Genomic DNA, 22,760 nt, shown 5'->3' with positions numbered 1-22,760 from the left:
CGAACTACAGACGCGACTTCCGGCCCCCAGGCTCGGGCCTGCTGCGCGAGGAACTACATTTCCCGGTATGCCCCGCGCCCCCAGGGGTCCTGACAGCACGGAAAAGCCCGCCCGAGGGGGTGCGTCATTTCCGCCGCGCCGCCGGGCTCACGTTCTGTAGTCGTGAGCGGAGGCCCGGGATGACGTCCCTTCCGCTCTTGTGCGACGGAAGTGACGCGTGGCGCCGAGCGCCGGGCCGAGGTCGCGATGAGCGGCGCCTTGCGTGTCCCCGCGGCCGGGTGAGGGCCGGGCGGGCGCGGCGGGCGCGGCGGGCGCGGGCGCACGCGCACGCTCACTGCTCTCTCTCTCTTCCAGGGCCGTGCGGGCGCGCTGGGCTCGAAGCCTGCACCCGCCGCCCGGCGGCAGCGGCCCGCCGCCCCGGCCTCCGGCGCAGGGGCCCGCGGGGGAAGACCCCAGCCGCCCCTTCCCGTTCGCACCCAGCGGCGCCCACCCGTTCCGCTGGACGGTGCTGCACTCGTTGCGGGAGAAGCGGCAGCGTTCCGGGAGGAAGGTGCTGCCCGTCACCTTCTCCCTCCTGGCGGTGGTCGTCTGGTGCTACCTGAGGGAGGAGGGCGGCGCGGACCGGCGGTGGAGGAGGGCGCTGCGCGGAGAGGCGCCCGCGCCCGGCCCCGGCGCGGAGCAGCTCGCGGCTCCGGCCGCCCGCGTGGCGGGGAGCTGACACGGTCCGGGAAGGAGGCGGGCCGCCGCCCCTCGCCTTGAAAGGCGGCTCCGGCGGCTCCTATCCCGGTTAAGCACGGGCCGTCCGCTCCGAAGGACTCGCCGCTGACACGCGCGCAGACCGGGCAGAAAGTCAGCATCTCGGACCCTTCTCTTGCCTGACGCGGATAGCCAGGGTTACGTCCAAGACTTCAGCTCCACAGACGTTTGGCCTGCGCTGTATGCCGTTGGATTCGTGGTCTTCCTACAACCTAATCGTGTATCCGACGCTGTTCTGGTGACACAAGTAGCACAGGGCCGTTTTGTGGGTCATTTACTGTATGAGACAAAATAGCTGGCAGCAGTGTTTATAAGGTGGCACCATGTGTGTAGCTAATAACCTGTGGGTATTAGTTTTACATATTAACATCATAGTGTGACAACACCAAAGCCAGGTTAAGGTGATTCTTTTTTCTCTTATTTTCCTCCCATGTAATTAAAAAGATGGCTAGATGGTTTTTCTTACTTAAATAGGAACTTAAATGCGCTGGGTGTTGGGGGCTCACTCTGTAATCCTATTAAGAAGGCTCTCAAGTGGTAGAATGCCAGCCTTAAGTAGAAAGCGAGGGAGCGTGCCAAGGCTCTTGAGTTCAACACCAGTATGGGCACAAAAGTAAAATTAAAAACAAATTGTGGATTCTAAATAGTGCTAAAGTATTTCTTTGCATGAAGGGCACTGTTTTGGATTACCTACATGATATTTTTTTCAGGTACTAAGGGGAAAAATGCTTGCTAATTCTGAATTTTAAAAGAAAATTGAGTAAAAGGGAACTTTTATTTAAACAAACTTAAGGAAATGAGTTTTTTTGTTTTCTGACGCACATGTGTGAGAGGTCTGTAAGCTGCCCTGGCTGTGGTAAACGTTGCCTTCTAAAGGCCTTTCTCCAAACATGCTCCAAGGGTTCAGCACACTTTCCAAAACTAGGAGAGAAGTAGGGTGGAGACAAGTATGTTTATGTGTTCAAGAGATTTGAAAAGACCGATTGACCTAGTTCCTGGAGTTGCAGAGCTGAGGTTGTTTTAGGGGGCAGTCTTTAAAACCAGTGCTTGCTTTTGCTTTCACTGGCTCCTGAAGAGGGTAAAAAAAAACACAGCCAGGCACCCATGGCTCATGCCTGTAATCCTAGCTACTCGGGAGGCTGAGATCTGAGGGTCATAGTTTGAAGCCAGGCAGGGCAGGAAAGTCCTTAAAACTCATCTCCAATTAACCACCAGAAAACCAGAAGTGGAGCTGTGGCTCTACCCTTGAGAAAAAGAACTGGGGGACAGTGCCCAGGCCCCACCCTTCACATTCTGCTTGATTTACTTGGATACTTTTTATTTAATGGTGATCCAGTATTTTGAACTCCAGTGCTGCTGTTGGCTGTGCTAAGCAGGCATTCTACCACTTGGATCACATCCCCAGCCCAGGACATACTCTTTCACTGGTGGTGTCCTAGTACATGTGTGCACTTCCAGCGCTTGGAAACTGAAGCGTGATGATCTGGAGGGTCCAAGCCAGCCTGGACTATAGAGAGAGAGAGAGAGCAGGAGCGCGCAAGGCCCTGTCAAATCAAAGGATATTTCACCTTTTTAATTTTTTTTAAATTTATTTTTACTTGAAGATGTAATGTTTACAGAGGCAGTAGTCCCTTTAGACTGTGAATGAATGAAATCATTCATCCTTATCAGCCAGTGATAGTTCTCATTTTTCTCTATTGATATTTCAAAAAATTATCTATACCTGTAATCCTAGCTGCTCTGGAGGCTGAGCCAGCTCAGGCAGGAAAATCCCTGAGACTCTTATCTACCAATCAACCACCAGGAAACTGCTATTGGTGCTGTGGCTCTCCCGCCCCCACGCGCCCAGCCCCTGCCCCATGTCCCGGGATCTGCGCCCCCCTTCCCAGGGATCCGCGGCCCGCCCTCCCCCCGTCCCAGGCTCCTCGCCCCGCCCCCCCAGTCCCAGGCTCCGCGCCCCGCCTCCGCCGCTCCCCCGCGCGGCGGCGCACACCTCGCTCGCACGCTCGGCGATCCGCCTGTATTACGAGGCTTTAATTTTAGACCTCGGGCTGGAAGAGGCCGGCGTGCGCGCGCGCGGCGCGCCCCCGCGTGTGCGGGCCGGAGCTCGGCGCCGGGGGCGGGCGGGCCGCGCGTGCCCTGCGTGTCCGGGCCCCGGGGCCGCCGGGGGCGTGGCCGGGGGCGTGGCCGGCGCGGCGGGGGGCGCGGGGGGCTCCGCGCGGGGGGAGATCCGGGGGCGGGGGCGGCGCATGCGCGCTGCATTGTTTTGACTGAAAATGCCGTCGGTTTCGAAAGCGGCGGCGGCGGCGGCGGCGCTGAGCGGGTCCCCCCCGCAGACCGAGAAGCCGACCCACTACAGGTCAGTGTCCGGCCGCCCCGGACCCGCCGCGGCCCGCGCGGCCCGGCGCGGGGGGTGGGCGGCCCCGCCTGAGGTCGCGGGGCGCCGCCCGGGGCCCGGCAGCCCGGGGTTTGGGTGCTGCGCGCCTCTCCGGGCACCTGGAGGCCGCGCCCGGGGGTGGGCGTCGGGGCCGCGCCGGGGTCCGGGGAGACGCGCGACCGTGTGGGCGCGGGCCGGCGCCCCGCGGCCGGGGCTCCGGGGTGGGGGGCTGGAGGCCGGGCCTGGCGCCCGCGGCGCCTGGCGGAGGTCGGGGGTCGCGCGTGCCCCGGGGCCTCGCCCTGAGGCCTGTCTGGAACCGAAGGGGGGCACCGCGCCCGGGGTCGGAACGGCGCCGGGGTCCAGCTGAGGCGCCCGGGGTCGGGGTCGCGCCCGGGGTCCAGCCGATGCGCCCGGGGTCGGGGTCGCGCCCGGGGTCCAGCCGATGCGCCCGGGGTCGGGGTCGCGCCCGGGGTTAGCACCGCGCCCGGGGTCCAGCCGATGCGCCCGGAGTCGGGGTCGTGCCCGGGGTCCAGCCGATGCGCCGGAGTCGGGGTCGTGCCCGGGGTCCAGCCGGTGCGCCGGGGTCGGGGTCGCGCCCTATGCGGTCATCCGGGCTCCGTCCCGACGGGCGGAGGCGGGGTCCGTGGGTGCATCCGGGTCTTCCGGGCTCCGGGTGGGCACGCACCGGGGACCCGCCCCGCCCATGAGTCCCGGGCCGCCCGACGGCGGCGGCGGCGGCGGCGGCGGCGGCGGAAGTACCCGCAACGCTGTTTGTCTTTTTAGGTATCTAAAGGAGTTTAGGACAGAGCAGTGCGCCCTGTTTGTGCAGCACAGGTGCAGCCAGCACAGGCCATTTACCTGTTTCCATTGGCATTTCCTAAATCAGCGTCGGCGCAGACCGCTCCGCAGGCGCGACGGCACCTTCAACTACAGCCCCGACGTGTACTGCGCCAAGTACGACGAGGCCTCCGGGCTCTGCCCCGACGGCGACGAGTGAGTGGGGCTCGGCGAGGGGCGGGGCCGGGCCGGCGAGGGGAGCGGCCGGGGGCGGGGCTCGGCGAGGGGCGGGGCCGGCGAGGGGCGGGGCCGGCGAGAGGGCGGGGCTCTGCGAGGGGAGTGGCTGGGGCGAGGGGAGCGGCCGGGGGCGGGTCCGGCGAGGGGCGGGGCTCTGCGAGGGGAGTGGCCGGGGGCGGGGCTTGGCGAGGGGGTGGGGCCGGGGCCGGCGAGGGGAGTGGCCGGGGGCGGGACTCGGCGAGGGGAGTAGGCGGGGCTCGGCGAGGGGCGGGGCCGGCGAGGGGCGGGGCCGGCGAGGGGAGTGGCTGGGGCGAGGGGAGTGGTCGGGGGCGGGGCTCGGCGAGGGGCAGGGCCGGCGAGGGAAGCGGCTGAGGGCGGGGCTCGGTGTGGGGGCGGGGCCTGCCTGCGAGGGTACGGCGGGGGCGGGACGGGGCCGGCGAAGGGAGGGGCCAGGGAAGGGAGCGGCCGGGGTGGGAAGGGGCGGGGCCGGGGTCCCCCTGCCAGGTCCCCTTCTCTGCCACCCTCCTCCCTCCCCCGCCCCCGCCCTGTACCTGGGCCGGGCACCGTGAGGCCAGCTGGGGGCCCGCGGGTTGCAGGTCGCTGGCCTGCCTCACCTGTCCGGGCCCTGGCGGTTCTGCCGGGCAGGCTCCTTTGGCTCCGGTTGTGTTTCCCAGGCCGGTGGGCTTCCGCCGATCCTGGGGCTGGGGGTCGGCTGGTGCCGGGCTGCGGAGCCCGCTCCGCCCGCCCGCCCCGGGCGCGGGTCGGTGCCGCCCCTCCTGCTGCTCACCCCTGCAGAGTGTCATCTATGTCACACTTGCAAACTTCCAGAAACGAAGCTTTTGTGTACGTTGTGTTTTTAAGCACCAACGGCTTTACTTTGAAGTCGTTTAGTGCACTGGAGACAGTCTCGCGCACTTCATCTGTCGGGCTGGCTTTGAACCGCCCTCCTCAGGTCCCAGCCTCTGGGTCGCTGAGATGACAGGCGCGGGCCACCGGCGCTGGCTTCCATTTTATTTTTTCTTTGTCGGTGGTGGGGCCTGAACTCCGGGCCTGGGCGCTGTCCCTCAGCTCTTCAGCTCAAGGGGAGCGCTCTACTGCCACCTCCAGATTTCCAGTTTTCTAGTGGTTTCTTGGAGATAAGAATCTCACGGAGCCTGGCATCCGTGGCTCATGCCTGTCATTCTAGCTACTCAGGAGGCTGAGATCTGAGAATCTCGGTTCAAAACCAGCCTGGGCAGGAAAGCCTGTGAAACTCTTATCTCCAATAAAACCACAAAAAAACCGGAAATGGTGCTGTGGCTTAAGCAGTAGAGCTGAGGAACAGCGCCCAGGCCCAGAGTTCAGGCCCCATGCCCAACAAAAAAAAAATTAGTAATTGGATCATGCAGTTACTACAGACAGGTTCATAGACCGTCTGACTGCACAGTGGTTCATCACTGCGGAACCAGTGAGAGAAGAGCACCCGAGGGTTTGGTTGGGACGCCTGGAAAACCGTGTGGCCGCAGGCTTTTGCCACTCAGCACAGTGTCTGGCTTCAGGTCTTTGGGCAGCAGTTGGCCAGCTGGCTCCCTCCGGATGCTCTCTCCGCTCATCCCATCCTTCCAACGAGAAGGCTGCCACCAAGCACAGGAGCAGCTGCCGTTCCTCCCAATGAGAGTTGCTAGGAAATGGTGAACGGGTAGTTCCTTTTGGCAAGAATGAGGTCTTTTGAACTCATTGGCTCTGTGTGTGTGTGTGTGTGTGTGCACACGTGCGCGCTGGCACTCAGGGCTTGGGTATTGATTATCCTTTAGCTTTTTCGCTCAAGGCTGCTCTACCACTTGAGCCACAGCTATACTACCAGTATTTTTTTGTTTTTGGTGGTTAATTGGACATGAGAGCCTCATGTACTTTCCTGCCCTGGCTGGTTTTGAACTGAGATCTTTAGATCTCAAGCCTTCTGCGTGGCTAGGATGACAGGGGTGAGCCATCAGGTCCCAGCTCCAAACTCATCATTTTACTTTATTATCTATTACCTGGTTGGACAGAGAGGTTACAATGTCTTAAGTCAGATTAGGGGTCCAGTGCTCAGTGTCAGTGCGCTCCTTCCAGCCCAAGCTGATATTTAAACCATGAACTTACACCGAGCCTTGTTCTGAACGGTTCTTTGGAGGGTCTTGAGCAGGAGGCTGGCACCCTGTCGTTGTTCCCGGTTGTCTCCCTCCCTTCTCCAGGCGGCCCCACCCTTCCTGCCCTTGCCACTCCCACCTCCCACCCCATCCCCCTCACCACCCCGTCCCCCTCACCACCCCGTCCCCCTCACCACCCCCTCCCCCTCCTATCCTGTCCCCCTCACCACCCCATCCCCCTTACCACCCTGTCCCCCTCCCACCCCATCCCCCTCACCACCACCTCCCCCTCCCATCCCGTCCCCCTCACCACCCCGTCCCCCTCCCCACCCCCTCCCCCTCCTATCCTGTCCCCCTCACCACCCCATCCCCCTTACCACCCTGTCCCCCTCCCACCCCGCCCCCTCACCACTGGCCTGGCTCTGAGGCCACCTGGTACACTTTGGTCCGGTGGGCATGCCCTGCCCCAGGTGGGGTTCCGTTGGCCTCCCCGGGTCATGTGGGTGACACCCTGCCCCCATAGGAACGGCGTGCAGCCTGGTGGGCAGCCGGTCCTGGCGTGCGCCTGTGTGCGCTCCGCCCCGGGCCTTCAGGCCCTCTCCTCCAGTCCCTGAGGTCGCAGCTTCCTCTTTCCTATCCGAGGGACAGCTCAGGCTCTGGGAGGCTCGGGCTGAGCCACTGCCCTGCGAGTCGCTTGCCCGTCGCTCTCTGAGGAAGCCGTGGCTGGGCCTGCTGCGTGGCCTTGGCAGGCGATGCCACCGTCTGCACCTCTCAGCCTGGCTCCCACCGCGGTTCTTCCCTAGCCCCTCCAGGCCCGGGCTCTCCCACCCCCAAGCCTCCCCTTCCCCTCTCCTGGTCCCTGGGTTCCCTGGATGCTGGAGGTAGTCACCACGCCTTCTCTGATAATGGCCTGCCAGGAAAGGACGGGCCCGCATGCTGGGCACGGACAGCTTTAGAACTGTTACTACACGTGCCCAAGGCCTGGCTTCCCGCGCAGTCAGTGGTTGTGTTTGTTTCTGTTTTTTCCCTGCTGTATACAACAGGGAGATTTGGTCTCAGTCCTTAGGCAAGGGTCCCAAATTGGGGGTAGGTGCGTGTTTGGTATCATCCTCTTTCCAGCCAGATCGGAAGTCTGCGGCCCGGGTGTGGCGGGGCGGGGGGGCGCTGAGGGTCAGCCCCCCATCCGAGGGACCCGAGGGAACGCGCCACTTCTCTGCTCCCAGGTGCCCCTACCTGCACCGGACCACTGGGGACACCGAGCGCAAGTACCACCTGCGCTACTATAAGACGGGCACGTGCATCCATGAGACTGACGCCCGGGGCCACTGCGTGAAGAACGGGCTGCACTGTGCCTTCGCGCACGGCCCCCTGGACCTGCGGCCGCCGGTGTGCGACATCCGGTGAGGACACACGGTCCCTGCGGCCCCCAGGGGCGCGGCTCCAATCCCAGCTTGCTGAGACCCAGGGAGATGCATTTCTTCATTCTCTGCCTTGCTCTCCATCTTGGGGTGTGTGGCTGTGTAGCCCAGCCTAGCCTCAGACTCCAGACCCCGCCCCCTCAGCGCTCTGAAGGCTGGGATTACAGGTGTGTGCGCCACACCTGGCCCCCTGGGTGGACCCGCACGTTTCTGAGCAGAGCTAGTTGTGACTCGTGGGGGCTGGGTGAGGACCATCTCTCCCCAGGGCTGCCCGGGCCTGTGACGGCTGTGTTCTTGCAGGGAGCTACAGGCTCAGGAGGCCTTGCAGAATGGCCAGCTTGGCAGTGGGGATGGTGTGCCGGACCTGCAGCCTGGCGTGCTGGCCAGCCGGGCCATGATCGAGAAGACCCTGGGCGAGGACCCCCGCTGGCAAGGTGAGCCGATGGGGCAGTGGGAGGAGCGCCGCCCGGGGGGACCCGGCCCGGGCGCTGTGGGCGCTTGGACGGCTGGCGTGGGGTGGTGCACGTCCGCGCCCAGGCGTCCTGCCCGCCCTGGCCTGGCTGCGCTGGTGGCCCGTCTCCCTGGGCCTCCACCTGTGTGCGCCCTCTGGTGCCTGGGGCTGGCATGGTGGTGGTGACCAAGGAAGGCGTGGGGGTTTTGTAGGTAGAGAGCACATGCCGAGTTCACGGTGTCCAAGTGAGCAACTCAGCGGCACATTTGAGTGTTGTGCCGCCATCACGTGTCAAGTTCCAGAACTTTCCCGCCACCCCAGATGGAAACCCCATGGCAGCAGCCCACTCCCTGCTTGCTTGCCTCTGTTTGTTTGTTTGTTTTTGGGTCCGGTCTCTGGCCTGAACTCTGGGCCTGGGTGCTGTCCCTCAGCTCTTCAGCTCAAGGCTAGCGCTCTACCACTTGAGCCACAGCGCCACTTCCGGCTTTTTTCTTTTTGCTTATGTGGTGCTGAGGAATCGAACCCAGGGCCTCTGGTATGCAAGGCAAGCGCTCCACCACTGAGCCACCTTCCCAGCCCGCTTGCTTGCCTCTGTCTGTTGGCTTCTGTCCACATCTCTCTGGGTAGTGAAGTTTTAAGAATAGCCTACTCATCCCCAAGGATGCACCGATGGAGCCACAAGCCAATGGTGGCACTCAGGGTCTGCCTGTGCGTGGAGAAAGCACTGAACCAAAACCACGCTCAGCTTGCTTATGATAGCAGTCTTGCTAACTTTTTCCCAGGTTGGTCTTGAACGGTGATTCTCCTGATCTTTACTTCCTGAGTATCTGGGATTGAAGGAGTGCACCACTATGCCCAGCCCTAATTTTTATTGCTTCAGAAGGAAAGCTCAGGGGCTGGGAATGTGGCTCAGTGGCAGAATGCTTGCCTAGCATGCACGAAGCCTTGGGTTCGATTTCTCAGTACCACATACACAGACAAAGCCAGAAGTGGCGCTGTGGCTCAAGTGGTAGAGTGCTAGCCTTGAGCGGAAGCAGTCCAGGGACAGCGCCCAGGTCCTGAGTTCAAGCCCCAGGACTGGCCAAAAGGAAAGGAAATCCCATCCCCATTGGTAGTCTTGCCCTGCCCCCCTCCTCTGCCTCTGTTCCACTTTCGGTATCTGGACGTCCTGTTCTGTACATCTAAGCCTCGTGGCCCCGTGTCCGTGGCTTCTGCTGTGTGTGGCATTCTCGGGGCTGGTCCGCGTGGAGGGAGCTGTTAGCCCGCCGTCTCGTGGCTGGAGTGTCCATCATGTGGTCAGCCATGCTCGCTCACATGTGGATGTGGGTCGGTTGGAGGCCCCGGGGCCAGGCGTCTGCCCCCCTGTTTTGTAGATGCCAGCTTCGTTCTGGGCAGCTACAAGACCGAGCAGTGCCCGAAGCCGCCGCGCCTGTGCCGCCAGGGCTACGCCTGCCCACACTACCACAACAGCCGGGACCGCCGGCGGAAGCCCGGGAGGTTCCAGTACAGGTGGGTGGGTCGGCCCCGGCCCCGCGGCGCTTCTGGAGGCACGGACGCTGCCTCCCACCCGCATCCCGCCCCGAGGGGCGTCGGCCCTGCGGCGTGGCCGGCGCTGGCCCCTGGGCGGGCGCCTTGCCCCGGCCCGGCCCCCGGGCGGCCGTGACCCGCGCTGGTCCTCGCCCCCAGGTCCACACCGTGCCCCAGCGTGAAGCTTGGCGATGAGTGGGGGGAGCCCTCCCGCTGCGATGGCGGGGACGGCTGCCAGTACTGCCACTCCCGCACCGAGCAGCAGTTCCACCCCGAGGTGAGCGCCGCACGTGGGGGGGGCAGGGAGAGCAGGGGGTCCCTGGCGTCGGGCTCCAGGGACGCGGAGCGGGACGGCTGCGCCTCGCTGGGTGTGGAGCAAGGGCGAGGCGGCGGCAGGAGAGGTCGTCATGGCCGTCTGGTCCGCTGCCGGTGGACTGGCAGCCCCAGGACAGGGGCTTGGTCCCCCCGCCCTTCTCCCAGCCGCCCGCCAGCGCAGCCCTCACCTCCGGTTTTCCTTGCTAGATCTACAAGTCGACCAAGTGCAACGACATGCGTCAGACCGGCTTCTGCCCGCGAGGCCCCTTCTGTGCATTCGCACACGCGGAGAGTGAGTCGGCGGTCCCGGGGTGCACACGTGTAGTGCGCGTGGTCTGGGGCCCTCCTTCAGCACGTGTGATTGTTAGAGTCATCCCGAGCAAGCTTTGAGGGCTAGGGAAACGGGATCGTGGCTCCACGGCCCGAGGACCAGGCCTGCTGGCTGCGCTCGGCCCCCTGGGGGAGAGGGGGGTCGGCGCAGGACCCTCCTTTCATACCTGCCATAGACCTGGCGGTGCGGAGCCCAGGGGGCCTCCTGCTTCCAGCCCCCGGGATCCCTGCAGACCTGGGTCCTGTCCTGCTGCCCCACATGCTCACCCGCACCTCGCCCGGGGTGGCCCTGCTGCCCAGGACCCGGGGCGGGGCCCCTGTGGAGGGAGGGGCGTCTCTCAGCCCACCCTGGGGAGGCACCAGAGTCCCTAGAAGTGAGGCCGGCCGGTCTCGGCCTGGTGCTCATTGCAGGTAGTCCTGTCCCCAGGGAGGAGTGTGGCAGCCTCCTCCGCGCACTCCCCCACCCCCCACTTCAGCATTTGGGTTCCAGTTTTTTGGTTTCTTTGGGTTGGTCATAGGGCTTGAACTCAGGGCCTGGGCACTGTCCCTGAGCTTCTTTTGCTCAAGGCCAGCTCTCTACCACTTAAGTCACAGCGCCACGTATGGCTTTTTCTGTGTGTCTGGTGCTGAAGAATCAAACCCAGGGCTTTATGAATATTAGGCAAGCACTCTGCACATTCCTAGACCCACACTCAAATTTACTTTCTAGTCTTTTTATTTTGTGCTAATTCTGGGCTTGAACTCAGGGCCTGAGTGCTGTCTCTTGAGATCTTTGCTCAAGGCTGGTATCCTACCACCTGAGCCACAGCTCTGCTTCTGGCTTTTGGCTGGTTAATTGGCAGTAAGAGTCTCAGAGAGCCTCTTGCCTGGGCTGGCTTGGAACCATGATTCTCAGATCTCAGCTGGAGTGAGACACAGACCTATCCTTCATTTTGACAGTAGTGTGGTTTGAACTCAGGGCTTTGAGCTTGCCAGGCAGGTGCTCTACCACTTGAGACATGCTCCCAGCTCAGCTTTCTACTCTTTACATTTTAAACGTGGACTTTGAGTGTTAAATTCATTCAAGGCTTGAATGTGAAGACCTCACGGAGGCCTTGGTCCATGTGACCATCTTGGCTGGCCACTGTCCCCACAGCAGCATGAACTCCGAGTCCTGACTCTCTAGGGCCTGAAAGACTGGCGTGTTGTCCGCTGCCGGTGGCCCTTAGCGCCCACTTCTCTTTCTTGGCAGAGAGCCTCGGCCTAGGGAGCGAGTGGGGCTGTCGTGACCTGCCCAGCGGCGGCGCCCTGGCCCCCAGCAGTCAGCCCGGACAGGTAAGTAGACGCGCCGGGCCCACGGCAGCCTGAGGCAGGATGGCTGCCTGCTGGTGTTGGGGCTCCTCTCCACAGTCTAGAAGAACCTCAGCGGGCGCTGCAGTGCCGGCCAGTGGGAGGGGACTTGGCCTAGCAGGTGCTTGTCTTCACAGAGCTGGGGGTGCAGAGGTCATCACGGAGCGGCATGGTGTGTGTGACACCCTGTCCTTGGCACTCCAGCACACCGGGCTTTGGCGGAGAGGGGCGTGAGGGCGCAGACAGGCAGCTTCTCGCTCTCGTCTGGAAGTCACGATCTCATTGCTGTCAGCCCCTAGCTGGGCTCCCTGGGTCGTGACTGTGGGGGGTCAAAGTTTAGCTGAATTTTGAAACGGGAACCAACATGCTCATTTGCTTCTAAGAAAGTTCCAGGCACAAGGAAACGCCCCCCAGTCGGCTTGCCCGGGGTGCAGGCCAGTTGTGTCCGGGCTAGTGGGGCCTCTGCCCAGGCCCGTCCAGTCGGCTGGCTAGCGTGGGCTGGTGGGGGTGAAGAGCTGGGCACAGTCCCAGGAGACGCTGCCCTCCTGGGACTTGCTCCTACCCACGGGGTCCTTGGCGTTCCGCATACTGAGACCCCTGCCTTCCCGGGGCCTCCCCTGGGAAATCGGGCAGGGCTGTTCCTGGGGACGCCCACTCTGTACAGCCAGGCTGAGCAGGTGCCTAGGGGCCTCATGGGTTCTTCCCCACCTCGGATCTGGGCCAGGCACCCGAGCAAGACCAAAGGAGGGGCATGTGCGTGTCCAGGCCCGGCCCTGTCCAAGGCTCTGCAGGTGCAGGGCAGGCGGTGGGGGCCACGGGCATGCGCGGGCGTGGGGCATGGTGCTCGCATGCTGTCACCAGGGCTGCGTCCGCACCGAGCTGTTGTGGGACTCTGCAGGAATCAGGGCATTCACGGGTCACAGTTGTAATCCTAGCTACGCGGGAGGGTGAGCTCGGGAGGACCCCAGTTCAAGGCTAGTATTGCCAAAAAAATAATAATTCTTTTCACATTTCCAAACCGTGAGCGGCGCGTTGGCTGTGTGCTGCCGGGCGAGGTCCGCGAGGTCTTCCCAGCCTGAGCAGTTTTTCTGTTGCAGGCCAAGTGGAGAGAGGCGCCCTCGGAAGGCAGTCAGAAGTGCAGCCAGCTGGACGGCAAGCAGGTGGGCCCAGGGGCTGAGGGTTCCTAGTGCCTTTGCTAACCTGTTTGTTTGAACACACTGCGGTTCTTGTTGGCTCTTGGCTCATCCGGCTAATACCGGTTTGGGTTTTTTTGTTTTTCCTAAAAGTATCTTTTTTTTCCTTGTATTCAAGTGTTTCATTGCCTAAAACATTGTGTCCTAGGAAACAACAAACCTCCATAGTTTTCTCTGTGGAAGCTCAGGGTAGCTTCAGCACCCCGCTGTGGTCAGCTGTGACAGCCTCACAGATATTCATTCTCTAAGTCCCGAGGCCATGCAGGGGTGGAGGGGCAGGCAGGTGAGGGGCCCTACTCTCTCTCTCTCTTTTTGGTTGGTTGTGGGTCTTGAACTCTGGGCCTGGGCACTGTTCTTCAGCTCAAGGCGAGCGCTCTACCACTGGAGCCACAGCGTCACTCCCAGCTTTTTCTGTGTATGTGGTGCTGAAGAACCGAACCTCGGGCCTGGTGCATGCGAAGCAAGCACTCTACCACTGAGCCAGCCCGTCATCTCTTTTGTATGGACATGAGTTAGTTGGGTGAGCGCCATCCGAGTGAGCTCATCTTCACCTGATTGTGTCCCCAAGAAGTGGCTCTGGGCACACCTGAGGTCCAGTGGGACTGCCTGTGGACGGGCCTCTGTTCTGTCTGTCAGTCTGTCTTCACGAGCCCTGCCGAGCCTCAGTGTGCTGTGGTTTCATGTTGCCCTCCCAGACAGAGCAGCCCTGGCTTCGCCACTTGGTGCGGGTGTTGGTGTTTTGAGAAGCACCGTTTCCTCCTGACAGTGCTGCTCTACAGATTCAGTGGCGGGGCGTGTTTTGCCTGTGCTACTGGAAAGCAGTGAGCGTGTCCAAGCGTGGTGGGCACGGGGGGGGGGGGGGTGGAGGCTGTGGCAGGTGTGAGGCCAGCTTGAGCTACATGTTGAGACCCTGACTGGAAGAGGGGGGAGGGACCCGCCTCAGAGTCCTGATGAGTGGTAAGGTGGGGGCCTGGGGCGCTGGCTCACACCGGCAATCCTACCTGCTGAAGGAGGCTGAGCCGGGAGGACTGGCAGCTTCAAAGCCAGCTCGGGCAGGATAGTCTGCCAGACTCTCTCTCTAGTGAACCTCCAAAATGTTGGACCGGGGGCATGGCTCAATGAGTAGCCTTTGAGCCATGAGCAAGAAAGCTGAGTGAGAGAGCTTGAGGCCTTGAGTTCAAGCCCCCACACCAGCACGTGGGGACGATCAAGATGGTAAATTTTCTCCAAACAAAAAAAATTAAAAACAAATCCGAAGTTCGCAGCGGGAGGTGGCATGGACGGCGACCCCCGCCTGGCGATGGTGCGCTGGTGCCCGCGGGGCTGCGGACAAGGACGGTCCACAGCGCGGTGCGGGGCCGCCGGCCCCCGGCCTGCTCCGGGCCCGCGTCTGCCCGCCCTGGGCGCACGCAGCCGGGGGGAGAAGCCGCGCTGCGGGCCGCCGAGCAGGAGGGGGCTGGGCTCGGGCCGGGGTCCGGAGCAGACCCGGGCACTGGCTCACCTTGTGCGTGTTTCCGGACAGAACCACCTGGCCGTGTTCGCAGTGGTTCAGCCCCGGGCCCCCAGCGCGGGCTCGAGCCCCGGCTCGGGCAGCTCCTCCCCCACCGCCGCGCCGGACGCCGCCGCCGCGGGCAGCACCGTGGAAGCCGTGCTAGGTGAGTCCGCGGCCCCGCCCCAGCCCCGCCCACCCCGGGAGCGCGCGGGGCCGCCGCGGCCGCCGGCCGCCTGGGCGCGTGACCCTCCGGGGGGAGTTAGACGCCCAGAACGTGCGACCCGGGGCCAGGCGGCGCTGTGGGCCCGGAGCTCCCCGCTCCCCGCTCCCCCTCCCCGCCCCGGAAGGCGGGCCACCGCGGGGCCTGGCCCGGGAAACCGCACACTGACCCGCGCCCTCACCTGCCAGCCGGGCGCTGCGGTGCGGAGCGGAGCGGAGCGGAGCGGGGCCGCCGCGGGCTGCGCGTCTGCACCGGGTCGGCCGCGCGCTGGGGGCGGAGCTTCCCTGTATGGGCGGGGCGGGCCGCGCGCTGGGGGCGGAGCTTCTCTGTATGGGCGGGGCGGGCCGCGCGCTGGGGGCGGAGCCTCTGTTCTCTGGGAGGGGCGGGCCACGTGCTGGGGGCGGAGCCTCTTTATGTGGGGGGGAGCCGCGCTCTGGGGGCGGAGCCTCTGTTCTTTATATGGGAAAGGCGGGTCGGCTCGCTCTCCACATAGGTGGGCGGGCCCGCGCGCTGGGGGCGGGGTCTCCGTACTCCGCTCGTGGGGCGGGCCCGCGCGCTGGGGCGGGGCCTCCGTACTCCGCGCGCTGGGGCGGGGCCTCCGCTCTCGCACGTGGGGCGGGTCCGCGCGCTGGGGGCGGGGCCTCCGTACTCCGCACGTGGGGCGGGCCCGCGCGCTGGGGGCGGGGCCTCCGTACTCCGCACGTGGGGCGGGTCCGCGCGCTGGGGGCGGGGTCTCCGTACTCCGCTCGTGGGGCGGGCCCGCGCGCTGGGGCGGGGTCTCCGCTCTCGCACGTGGGGCGGGCCCGCGCGCTGGGGCGGGGTCTCCGTTCTCGCACGTGGGGCGGGCCCGCGCGCTGGGGGCGGGGCCTCCGTACTCCGCACGTGGGGCGGGTCCGCGCGCTGGGGCGGGGTCTCCGTTCTCGCACGTGGGGCGGGCCCGCGCGCTGGGGGCGGGGTCTCCGTACTCCGCACGTGGGGCGGGCCCGCGCGCTGGGGCGGGGCCTCGGGCGGGGGCGGAGCGCGGGCTGGGTTTGAATCTGCCGCTGAAGCGGGGCGCCGGCCGGCGTGAGTCAGCATTGCGGCGGCGGCGCGGCGACCCCGGGGCGCGGCACCGTGACTCGGTGCGCTGAGCGGCGCGCGCGGGCGTCCCCCTCGCCGGTGCTCCCGGAGCCGGTGAGTGCGGGGCGCGAGGCGCGAGGCGCGCACGGCTCCTCCGTGGGACCAGGCCCGGCTCTCCGCCCTCGGGCGGCCGGGAGCTCGGGTTGGGGGCGCGCGTGCTCGGGCTGCGGCGCCGGAGCCGGTAACGGGGTGGGGCGGCTGGGACCCGCGCGCCCCCGGCCTCCCCGCGCCCTCTCACCCGGGACCCGCGCGCCCCCGGCCTCCCCGCGCCCTCTCACCCGGGACCCGCGCGCCCCCGGCCTCCCCGCGCCCTCTCACCCGGGACCCGCGCGCCCCCGGCCTCCCCGCGCCCCCGGCCTCCCCGCGCCCTCTCACCCCGGGACCCGCGCGCCCCCGGCCTCCCCGCGCCCTCTCACCCCGGGACCCGCGCGCCCCCGGCCTCCCCGCATCCTCTCACCCCGGGACCCGCGCGCCCCCGGCCTCCCCGCGCCCTCTCACCCCGGGACCCGCGCGCCCCCGGCCTCCCCGCGCCCCCGGCCTCCCCGTGCCCTCTCACCCCGGGACCCGCGCGCCCCCGGCCTCCCCGCGCCCCCGGCCTCCCCGCGCCCTCTCACCCCGGGACCCGCGCGCCCCCGGCCTTTGTGCCGAGTCATGTTGGGCCAGGTGTTGGCTGTCTCCCCAGCTTGTGCCCTTCCCAGTCCCAGGTGCTCCTGGTAGCTGGGTCTGGGGCTACAGCTCAGCCTTCCTGTGTTTACGTAATGAGTCTCAGATTTCTGGTGGTTTTGTTGTTTTGGGTTTGCCCATCCTGGGGCTTGAACTCAGGGCCTGGGCGCTGTCCCAGGTAGAGCTGTCCCAGAGGCGAGCTCTCTACCACTTGAGCCACAGAGCCACTCCCGGTGTCTTCTGTGTATGTGGTGCTGAGGAATGGAACCAGGGCTTCACGACAGGCAGGTACTCCAGCACCCAGCCACACTCTCGGCCCCCAGTGGCTTTTAAAATGTGTTCTTGGTGCTGAGGTGGGCGGCGCTCGGGGCAGCCCGAGGCCCTGGGCCCTAGCTTGGGCCCAGCTGTGTGGGGTGAGGAGGAGGAGCAGCTTCTGGTCTCCAGGAGGCCCCAGGGACATGCTGACCGCTTTGCAGCCACTCACCCTTGCCGACTGCAGCTGAGCTGCAGCAGGAGTCCCGTCCCACCCTGTGGGGTTCACCCCGCTGCCCGGGCACTGGAGTCCCCGTGCTGAGTCAGCGCTGCCCAGGGAGGAGCTGGTTCCCTCTCCCGCCTCCTTCGCTCCTGCCCTAGTTCACGAGTTTCTGGAAGCCTGCCAGAATAAGGCACGGATCGCTCTTACCTGGTTCTCTGGGTACTGAACACCAGGCCCACACGGCCGCGCCCGGTCAGCTCCATCCAGGGCAGGGCCCTGGAGGTAGGAGAGATGGGAGCAGGGCAGCCCGCACCACCATTGTGCAGGCTCATTGGCATCCTGCGGGCTGACACAAGTTTTAGGGCCACGCACATCCAGGATTTGAAAGGCTGTTCTCACTCCACAGCAGCCATGGGAGGTGCGGGGCCGGGGAGGGGCCGGCTGGGGCGCTGTGAGGTCTGCACACTACAGCTCATCCTCAGAGGTCGGAGGTCAGAGGTGCTGGCAGAGCCTGACGGTGGCGTGGGCCTTCTGTGGTGTGGAGGGGAAGGCGCTGTGGCACGTGTCCACGTCGGGGAGGTGGCCATTGCTGCGGGCAGGAAGGCGGCCTCAGCATCCGGAGTGGGGTCCCCCCTCCCGCACACCCGGTGCTGCTGGGAGTAAGCGCTGGGCTGCGCGTATGCGAAGCTGCAGGAGGGCACTGGGGCCCCGGGAGCCCCTGCCCACCCACCCAGGAAGACCCGACCACCTGGTCCCTTCATCCTGCTCTGAAGAAATGCGCCCAGCAAGGGCAGTGAGCCAGGAGTGGTTGAGGGGCGGGAGGCCATCCACGGGGGACCGTGGCATCAAAGTGGGACTCGGCATCCGGGGAACGGGGCCTGCCGCTGTGCTGGGCCACGCTGGAGCAGGTCCACGTGGGGTGCACTGTGAGCACCAGGACCGAGCGGCCAGGAGAGAGAGGCTAGCGCAGTGGAGGCTCTGTTTCGCTTTCCCGTGCTTCCCCCGAGTGGACACTGCGGCCGCCGGGGGATTGAGTTTTCAGGCTGCAGCGTCCATGAGACCAGGCTGAGATCACCGCTGCTGGGGAGGCTCACGAGCTGCCCACAGGAGGGCCAGGGCTGCCGTTGAGGGACAAGGCCCCACGGGGAGGCCGGGGGGACCTAGGCCTGTGGGAAGGACCAGCAACAGGCTTGGGAAGCGGGAAGCGGGACCACGCCAAGGGCCTTGGCACCAGGCCGTCCGTCCAGAGGGGAGGACCCGGCCCGGTTTCCCCAGGAGTGTTAGGGAAGACCAGCCCTGGGTGTGGCCTCTGCTTTTTGCTGGTGGAGCCTCTAAGTTCGCCTTCAGCCGTGGGGGTGCCAGGGCCCGCAGGCCTGCTGCCCAACCACGGTGCCAGGAGCCACACGCTTGCTGGCCTGCGCCGTGGGAGAGTTGTATGGCTAGTGCTTAACAAATGACAAGGCGTTGGAGAGGCAGCGGGTGCAGTGGGCCTCTGCGGGTGGGCAGCCCTGTGGGGGCTTCGCCTGGCCACCATGCCGGGTGGGGCCGGGGCGGCGGCCGCGCTCTGTCCCCAGCACCCCTCCTGCCCCTGGCTTCAAGCCCGGGCCCCCGGGCTCAGGCTCAGCCTTCTCGGCGGAGGCTCGCTGCGGGTTGAGCGGTACACGGCAATGCGGGCTGCTTATTCTCACAGGTTCTGCCTTAGATCTTCGTCTTAGCGACATAAATATTGCATCCCTAGAGAAAGACCTGGAGGAGCCGGAACGCCGGGACCCAGGACCGCCAGGTGAGTGCTGGGCTGCCGGCTTGCTTCTCCCTCTGGCAGTACGGTGTTCGAGTCAGGCCTGGCTGGCTGCCGCTTTTGCCACACTTGCAGACCTCCTCAGATCTTAGCCACTTCAGGGACCCCCCGGAGCCCTTGGGAGCACCACCCCGGAGGGCCCCTGGCTCGAGCCTAGGACCCCTGCAAGGTCTCCCTGCTCAGATGCCGCGGGGCTGATCCGCCAAGCCAGGGGTAGGAGCAGGAGCAGCTCTGGGGGCCAGAGTCTCTCCAGTGCCCTCTGAGCCCCGCCCCGCCCCGCCCCGCCCCGGGGTCCGCAGGGCAGAGCTCTGGGCAGGTGTTCCTGAAAACGTTTTCAGACTTCAGGCCGAAAGTCCAGGAGTCCCACCTCACATCTGGCCACTTGCCCCCCCACACCAGATAGAGACGCGGCAGAGAGCGGGGAAGGGAGGTTATCCCACGCACCCGAGGGGGACGGCGCCGATGCCGGCCTCGGGTTAAATAGGGAGAGCGGGTAGGAAAGGCGCTGCTCAAACGGCCCCAGCGCATCTCTGCCCGTGCTGTAGAGGAACCCATTTTGCCAGCCGGACAGAACGGGACCAGGCCGTCCGCCGGGGTCCCCTGGACGGCGGGCTGATTCGGGTGACCAGCAGGCATGGCTTGTTTGGGGGGCGGTTTGTTCTCGGGCCCCCGTGCTGAGTGGCTCTTCCTGGAGACGCGGGTGGCTCGGCAGGGGACAGCGGGACGGGTGCGCAGGTGCAGGGGTGTGTGCGCCGCCTGTGCGCCTCCCCTCACGCGGCCCCCCTCTGCAGGCGCCAGGTCGCTGGGGGGCTCGGCGCCCGTCACCATCCCCGGCCCCCTGCCCCGCTCGCCGTCCCTGCAGTCCTCCTCCTCGCTGTCCACCTCTCCACTCGGCTCCCTCTCCCAGCCCCTGTCCGGGCCTCTGGTCTCCTCAGCCATGACGCCCCCCCAGCAGCCACCGCTGCCCCTGCCGTCAGAGCCGGGCCCCCTGGGCTCCGCAGCCTCTTCCTACAGCTCCTTAGGTGAGTGCCGGGTGCCCCCCTGCCCCACCCTGGGAGGCTCACCTGACCGCGGCTGGGCCTCTTCCCCTGGAGGCCCTCCCTGACTCTTCCTGCGGCAGCCCCGCTGGACCTGGTTGGGAGAGGCCATTCCTCTGAAGGCGTCTGTCACAATGCACACGCGTTCGCTGTGACAGTCCCTATTGCCTGAGGCACCCCGCTGACCTCTGCCGCCCGGGCCGCCTCCAGCCCTGCTCGCCTCCCGCCAGCTCCCCGCCAACCTTCAGACTAAAACCAGCTCAACAGCTCTCAGTGTTCCATCTTCCCTAGCACCCGTCGAACTTCCATCCACCCTCTCCACTCCTACTCCCCAACAGGGTGCCCTGTCATCCGCTTCGTTCATGCCCACGCATGGCACCCAGGGGCTTCCCCGTGGTGACTCCCGACCTGCCGATACCATGTCACCTCGGTGCCACCTCCTTCCTGTTCTGCGGCTCTGCGGCATGCCTTGCGCGCCGTCCGTCCGGTGCTGCGACGCATTCAGCACTCACCTTCCACGCGGAATGCTCTTTTTTTAAAAAATGCATCAGTCTTCTCTGTAGCAGAACCACTTCAGGGCTTTCAGCACCTTGGGTGTAGAGCCTTCGAGAACTTGTAGCTTTTAGTTTTCTGTTCCAACTCCCCCTCAGGCTTGAATGGCGTTCCTGGGAGCATCTGGGACTTCGTGTCTGGCAGCTTTTCCCCCAGCCCGTCCCCCGTCCTGAACCCAGGGACCATGGCCCCGGCAAACGCCAGTCCCAGCAGCGCCGAGCTGGCCCGGGTCAGGCGGCAGCTGGATGAGGCCAGAAGGAAGATCCGGCGGTGGGAGGAGTCTTGGCGGCAGGTGAAGCAGGTGAGCGGGTGGACAGGCCGCACGTGGGAGGCGTGAGCCGGTGCCCCTCCGCGCCGGCTTCGCCCCTGCATGAACCCTTTGGATTTCAGGCCTGCGACGCGTGGCAGCGAGAGGCCCAGGAGGCCAAGGAGCGCGCCCGGGTGGCAGACAGCGACCGCCAGCTGGCCCTGCGGAGGAAGGAGGAGGTGGAGGCCCAGGTGAAGCGGCTGCAGGAGGAGCTCGAGGGCCTCGGCCTGGTGTCGCCGCTGCCCAGCGACATGGGCAGCGTCCCACTGCCCCAGCTGCATTCCCTGCAGAGCCAGCTGCGCCTGGAGCTGGAAGCTGTGGACGGGGTGAGTCCTGGCCAGGGCAGTGGCAGTTTCTAGGCTGTCTCCCGAGGGGGTGGGGTCTAGCTCCCATTCCCCCTCCTGACAGCGCAGACAGGCCCACAGGCTGCTGCCAGCGTCTTCTGTCAGGCTGGCTTCTGTGCTCTTGTTCTTTCCCTTCCGGCAGTCAGTAGGCTGTGCCTTGTGCAGACGCCGGCTCTGCCCACTGCAAGGGGGTTAGAAGCGTGTGTTGCCGCATGGCTGCCTTTGGGGTGCTCTGAGGAGGTGACAGCCCACAACCTGTCCACTCCTCGCCCCGTCTTTCACATTGGGTCATCCTGCCGGCACCTCTGGGGCGTTTCACAGCCCAGCCTCACGCGCGCCTGCTGCGGCTGCAGCTGAATCCAGCGCCTCGGGCCTCTCGGGGCCCCACCTGCCGGTCCTCCCCTGTGGCCTGGTGCTCCGGGAGCACGTTTCCCCCGCCTCTGACTGCCCAGCCCCCACCCGTCTGGCTGGGACCCCTCATCCTTGAGTGCCCCTGGCTTTGCAGATAGCCTCGGACTCTAAGCCCCACCCATTCCTTCCCACAGGTGATCTACCAGCTCCGTGCCAGGCAGTGTGTGGCCTGCCAGGAGCGGGCTCCTGGCACCACTGTGCAGCCCTGTCAGCACCAGGTCCTGTGCAACACATGCGCAGCCTCGGCACCCGAGCGCCCTTACTGCGAGGGCCAGAGCCCGTGGTGACCGGAGCGGGAGCCGACGCTGCCGAGCGCCGTGCACGGCCCAGCGAGCACTGCCGTCCCTCCCTACACTGCTGCCAGGACGTGAGTCTCTTGCCAACCGTGTGCTCACCGGTGGTTCCAAGATGGTTTCAAACACCTTAAAAACAAGATCCCAACCCTGTCTGGGGGGGGCTCGTACCTTGAGGTCTGGGCCGCGGATGGGCGCGTGCCGGTCAGCCAGCCTCCCGCGAGGCCAGGCCTTCTCAAAGCACTTTGTAAACCGAGGAATTTAGTTAGACATTTTAAGCTGCTTTCTAGGTTCATGTTTTTCATATGAGGTAACATGAAGCTTTATGTATGTACTGTGAACTTGGAGTTTCCTATCGATTTATTGTTAACTCTTAGTACAGTGAATAGATTTCGTATTCTGAAACTACTTACGAAGTGAGAGCATTTATCTAGTAGCCAGGAAGATCTAGGATTTTTACTTTTTCAAATTATTTGCAAACAAATAGTATTTATAAGCAGAGTGATTATTGAAAGACAGAGGTCTTGAATTTTCTGAGGAACTCACTTTCCTAGCGAGCACGTGCACACAGGTAGCAGTTTGTGCTCATGTCCGGAGCTGGCACGGAGCAGTCTGCACGCATCGCGTAACCTGCGGCCACCTTCTCTAAGTGCCTGTGCCTTGCGTCAGAAGTAAGGGAAGTGACTGGTTTGGCTTTGATTTCTCCTGTGAAGACAATTTGATGCTAACAGAAGGGCCCAGATTCGCATTGGAGAGTCTCGGACATTCACTTTGGAAGCAGCTGTGTTCTGAAGACTTACCTAACAGGCAGTGGTGCTTTGTAACTTCCCAGAGCCATCTGGGCGTGGGGGCGGGGAGGGGGGGGAATGGGCAGACTTAATGGACAATGGGGTGCAGTGGGGCATCAACCTACGCGGACCGCTAAGCAGAGGCCACCACGGCCTGGCCTGGACCCGCAGTACAAGTCCAGTGCAGTGATTTGGGCCCTAGCTGGTCAGGACTGGATGGCCTGGACACCAGGCTTCCCCTCCCCTGCGGCTTTGCCAAAGACTTTTAATAGCATTTTTTAAAGTGCAAAGTGACTAGGTTAACATTTTTATCAATGACCAAACTAGAATGTATTTAATATAGGAGATTTAAAAGCATTTTTAATATGACACAGGTAGAGAATTCTCTATCATTTTAAAGGAAATGAATTCATGACATCCCACAGCTAGTTGTTACTGAAAGC

At 64.5% G+C, this 22,760-nt stretch overlaps 2 protein-coding genes across 6 annotated transcripts; both read left to right on the top strand.

Moving 5' to 3' along the window:
* Positions 1-216: 216 nt before the first annotated feature.
* Uqcc4 (ubiquinol-cytochrome c reductase complex assembly factor 4) lies at positions 217-1,543 on the top strand. Its single transcript, XM_070019915.1, has 2 exons — positions 217-278; positions 355-1,543. Exons 1-2 carry the CDS (start codon positions 247-249, stop codon positions 716-718), a joined length of 396 nt encoding a protein of 131 aa, XP_069876016.1. The 5' UTR covers positions 217-246; the 3' UTR covers positions 719-1,543.
* A 1,483-nt stretch (positions 1,544-3,026) lies between these two features.
* On the top strand, positions 3,027-21,618 carry Unkl (unk like zinc finger). Of its 5 annotated transcripts, none has more exons than XM_070019911.1 (15): positions 3,027-3,115; positions 3,917-4,126; positions 7,479-7,655; positions 7,974-8,107; positions 9,498-9,633; positions 9,811-9,928; positions 10,174-10,258; positions 11,528-11,610; positions 12,723-12,785; positions 14,341-14,473; positions 18,478-18,570; positions 19,377-19,607; positions 20,273-20,475; positions 20,565-20,807; positions 21,371-21,618. In XM_070019911.1, exons 1-15 carry the CDS (start codon positions 3,033-3,035, stop codon positions 21,521-21,523), a joined length of 2,145 nt encoding a protein of 714 aa, XP_069876012.1. In that variant the 5' UTR covers positions 3,027-3,032; the 3' UTR covers positions 21,524-21,618. The 5 variants fall into 5 exon arrangements, with proteins under 5 accessions (XP_069876012.1, XP_069876011.1, XP_069876013.1 ...); XM_070019910.1 differs by having other exon boundaries at positions 20,249-20,475; XM_070019912.1 differs by having other exon boundaries at positions 3,034-3,115; positions 4,020-4,126; positions 20,249-20,475.
* The last annotated feature ends 1,142 nt before the right edge of the window (positions 21,619-22,760 follow it).

This window comes from Dipodomys merriami, unplaced genomic scaffold, assembly GCF_024711535.1.
Source record: "Dipodomys merriami isolate MVZ:Mamm:240054 unplaced genomic scaffold, mDipMer1.0.p SCAF_137, whole genome shotgun sequence".
In the NCBI taxonomy this organism is placed as follows: domain Eukaryota; kingdom Metazoa; phylum Chordata; class Mammalia; order Rodentia; family Heteromyidae; genus Dipodomys; species Dipodomys merriami.
This window is presented reverse-complemented; position numbering and strand designations above follow the sequence as displayed.

What these genes read in the sequence shown, in the direction of transcription:
- Uqcc4 (XM_070019915.1), top strand. Translation starts at nt 247, where the DNA reads ATGAGCGGCGCCTTGCGTGTCCCCGCGGCCGG. An exon ending in TTGCGTGTCCCCGCGGCCGG is followed by an intron (nt 279 to 354) that starts GTGAGGGCCGGG and finishes TCTCTCTTCCAG; the next exon opens with GGCCGTGCGGGCGCGCTGGG.
- Unkl (XM_070019908.1), top strand. Translation starts at nt 3,576, where the DNA reads ATGCGCCCGGGGTCGGGGTCGCGCCCGGGGTTAGCACCGCGCCCGGGG. An exon ending in CCCGGGAGGTTCCAGTACAG is followed by an intron (nt 9,634 to 9,810) that starts GTGGGTGGGTCG and finishes CCTCGCCCCCAG; the next exon opens with GTCCACACCGTGCCCCAGCG. An exon ending in TGCATTCGCACACGCGGAGA is followed by an intron (nt 10,259 to 11,527) that starts GTGAGTCGGCGG and finishes CTTTCTTGGCAG; the next exon opens with AGAGCCTCGGCCTAGGGAGC.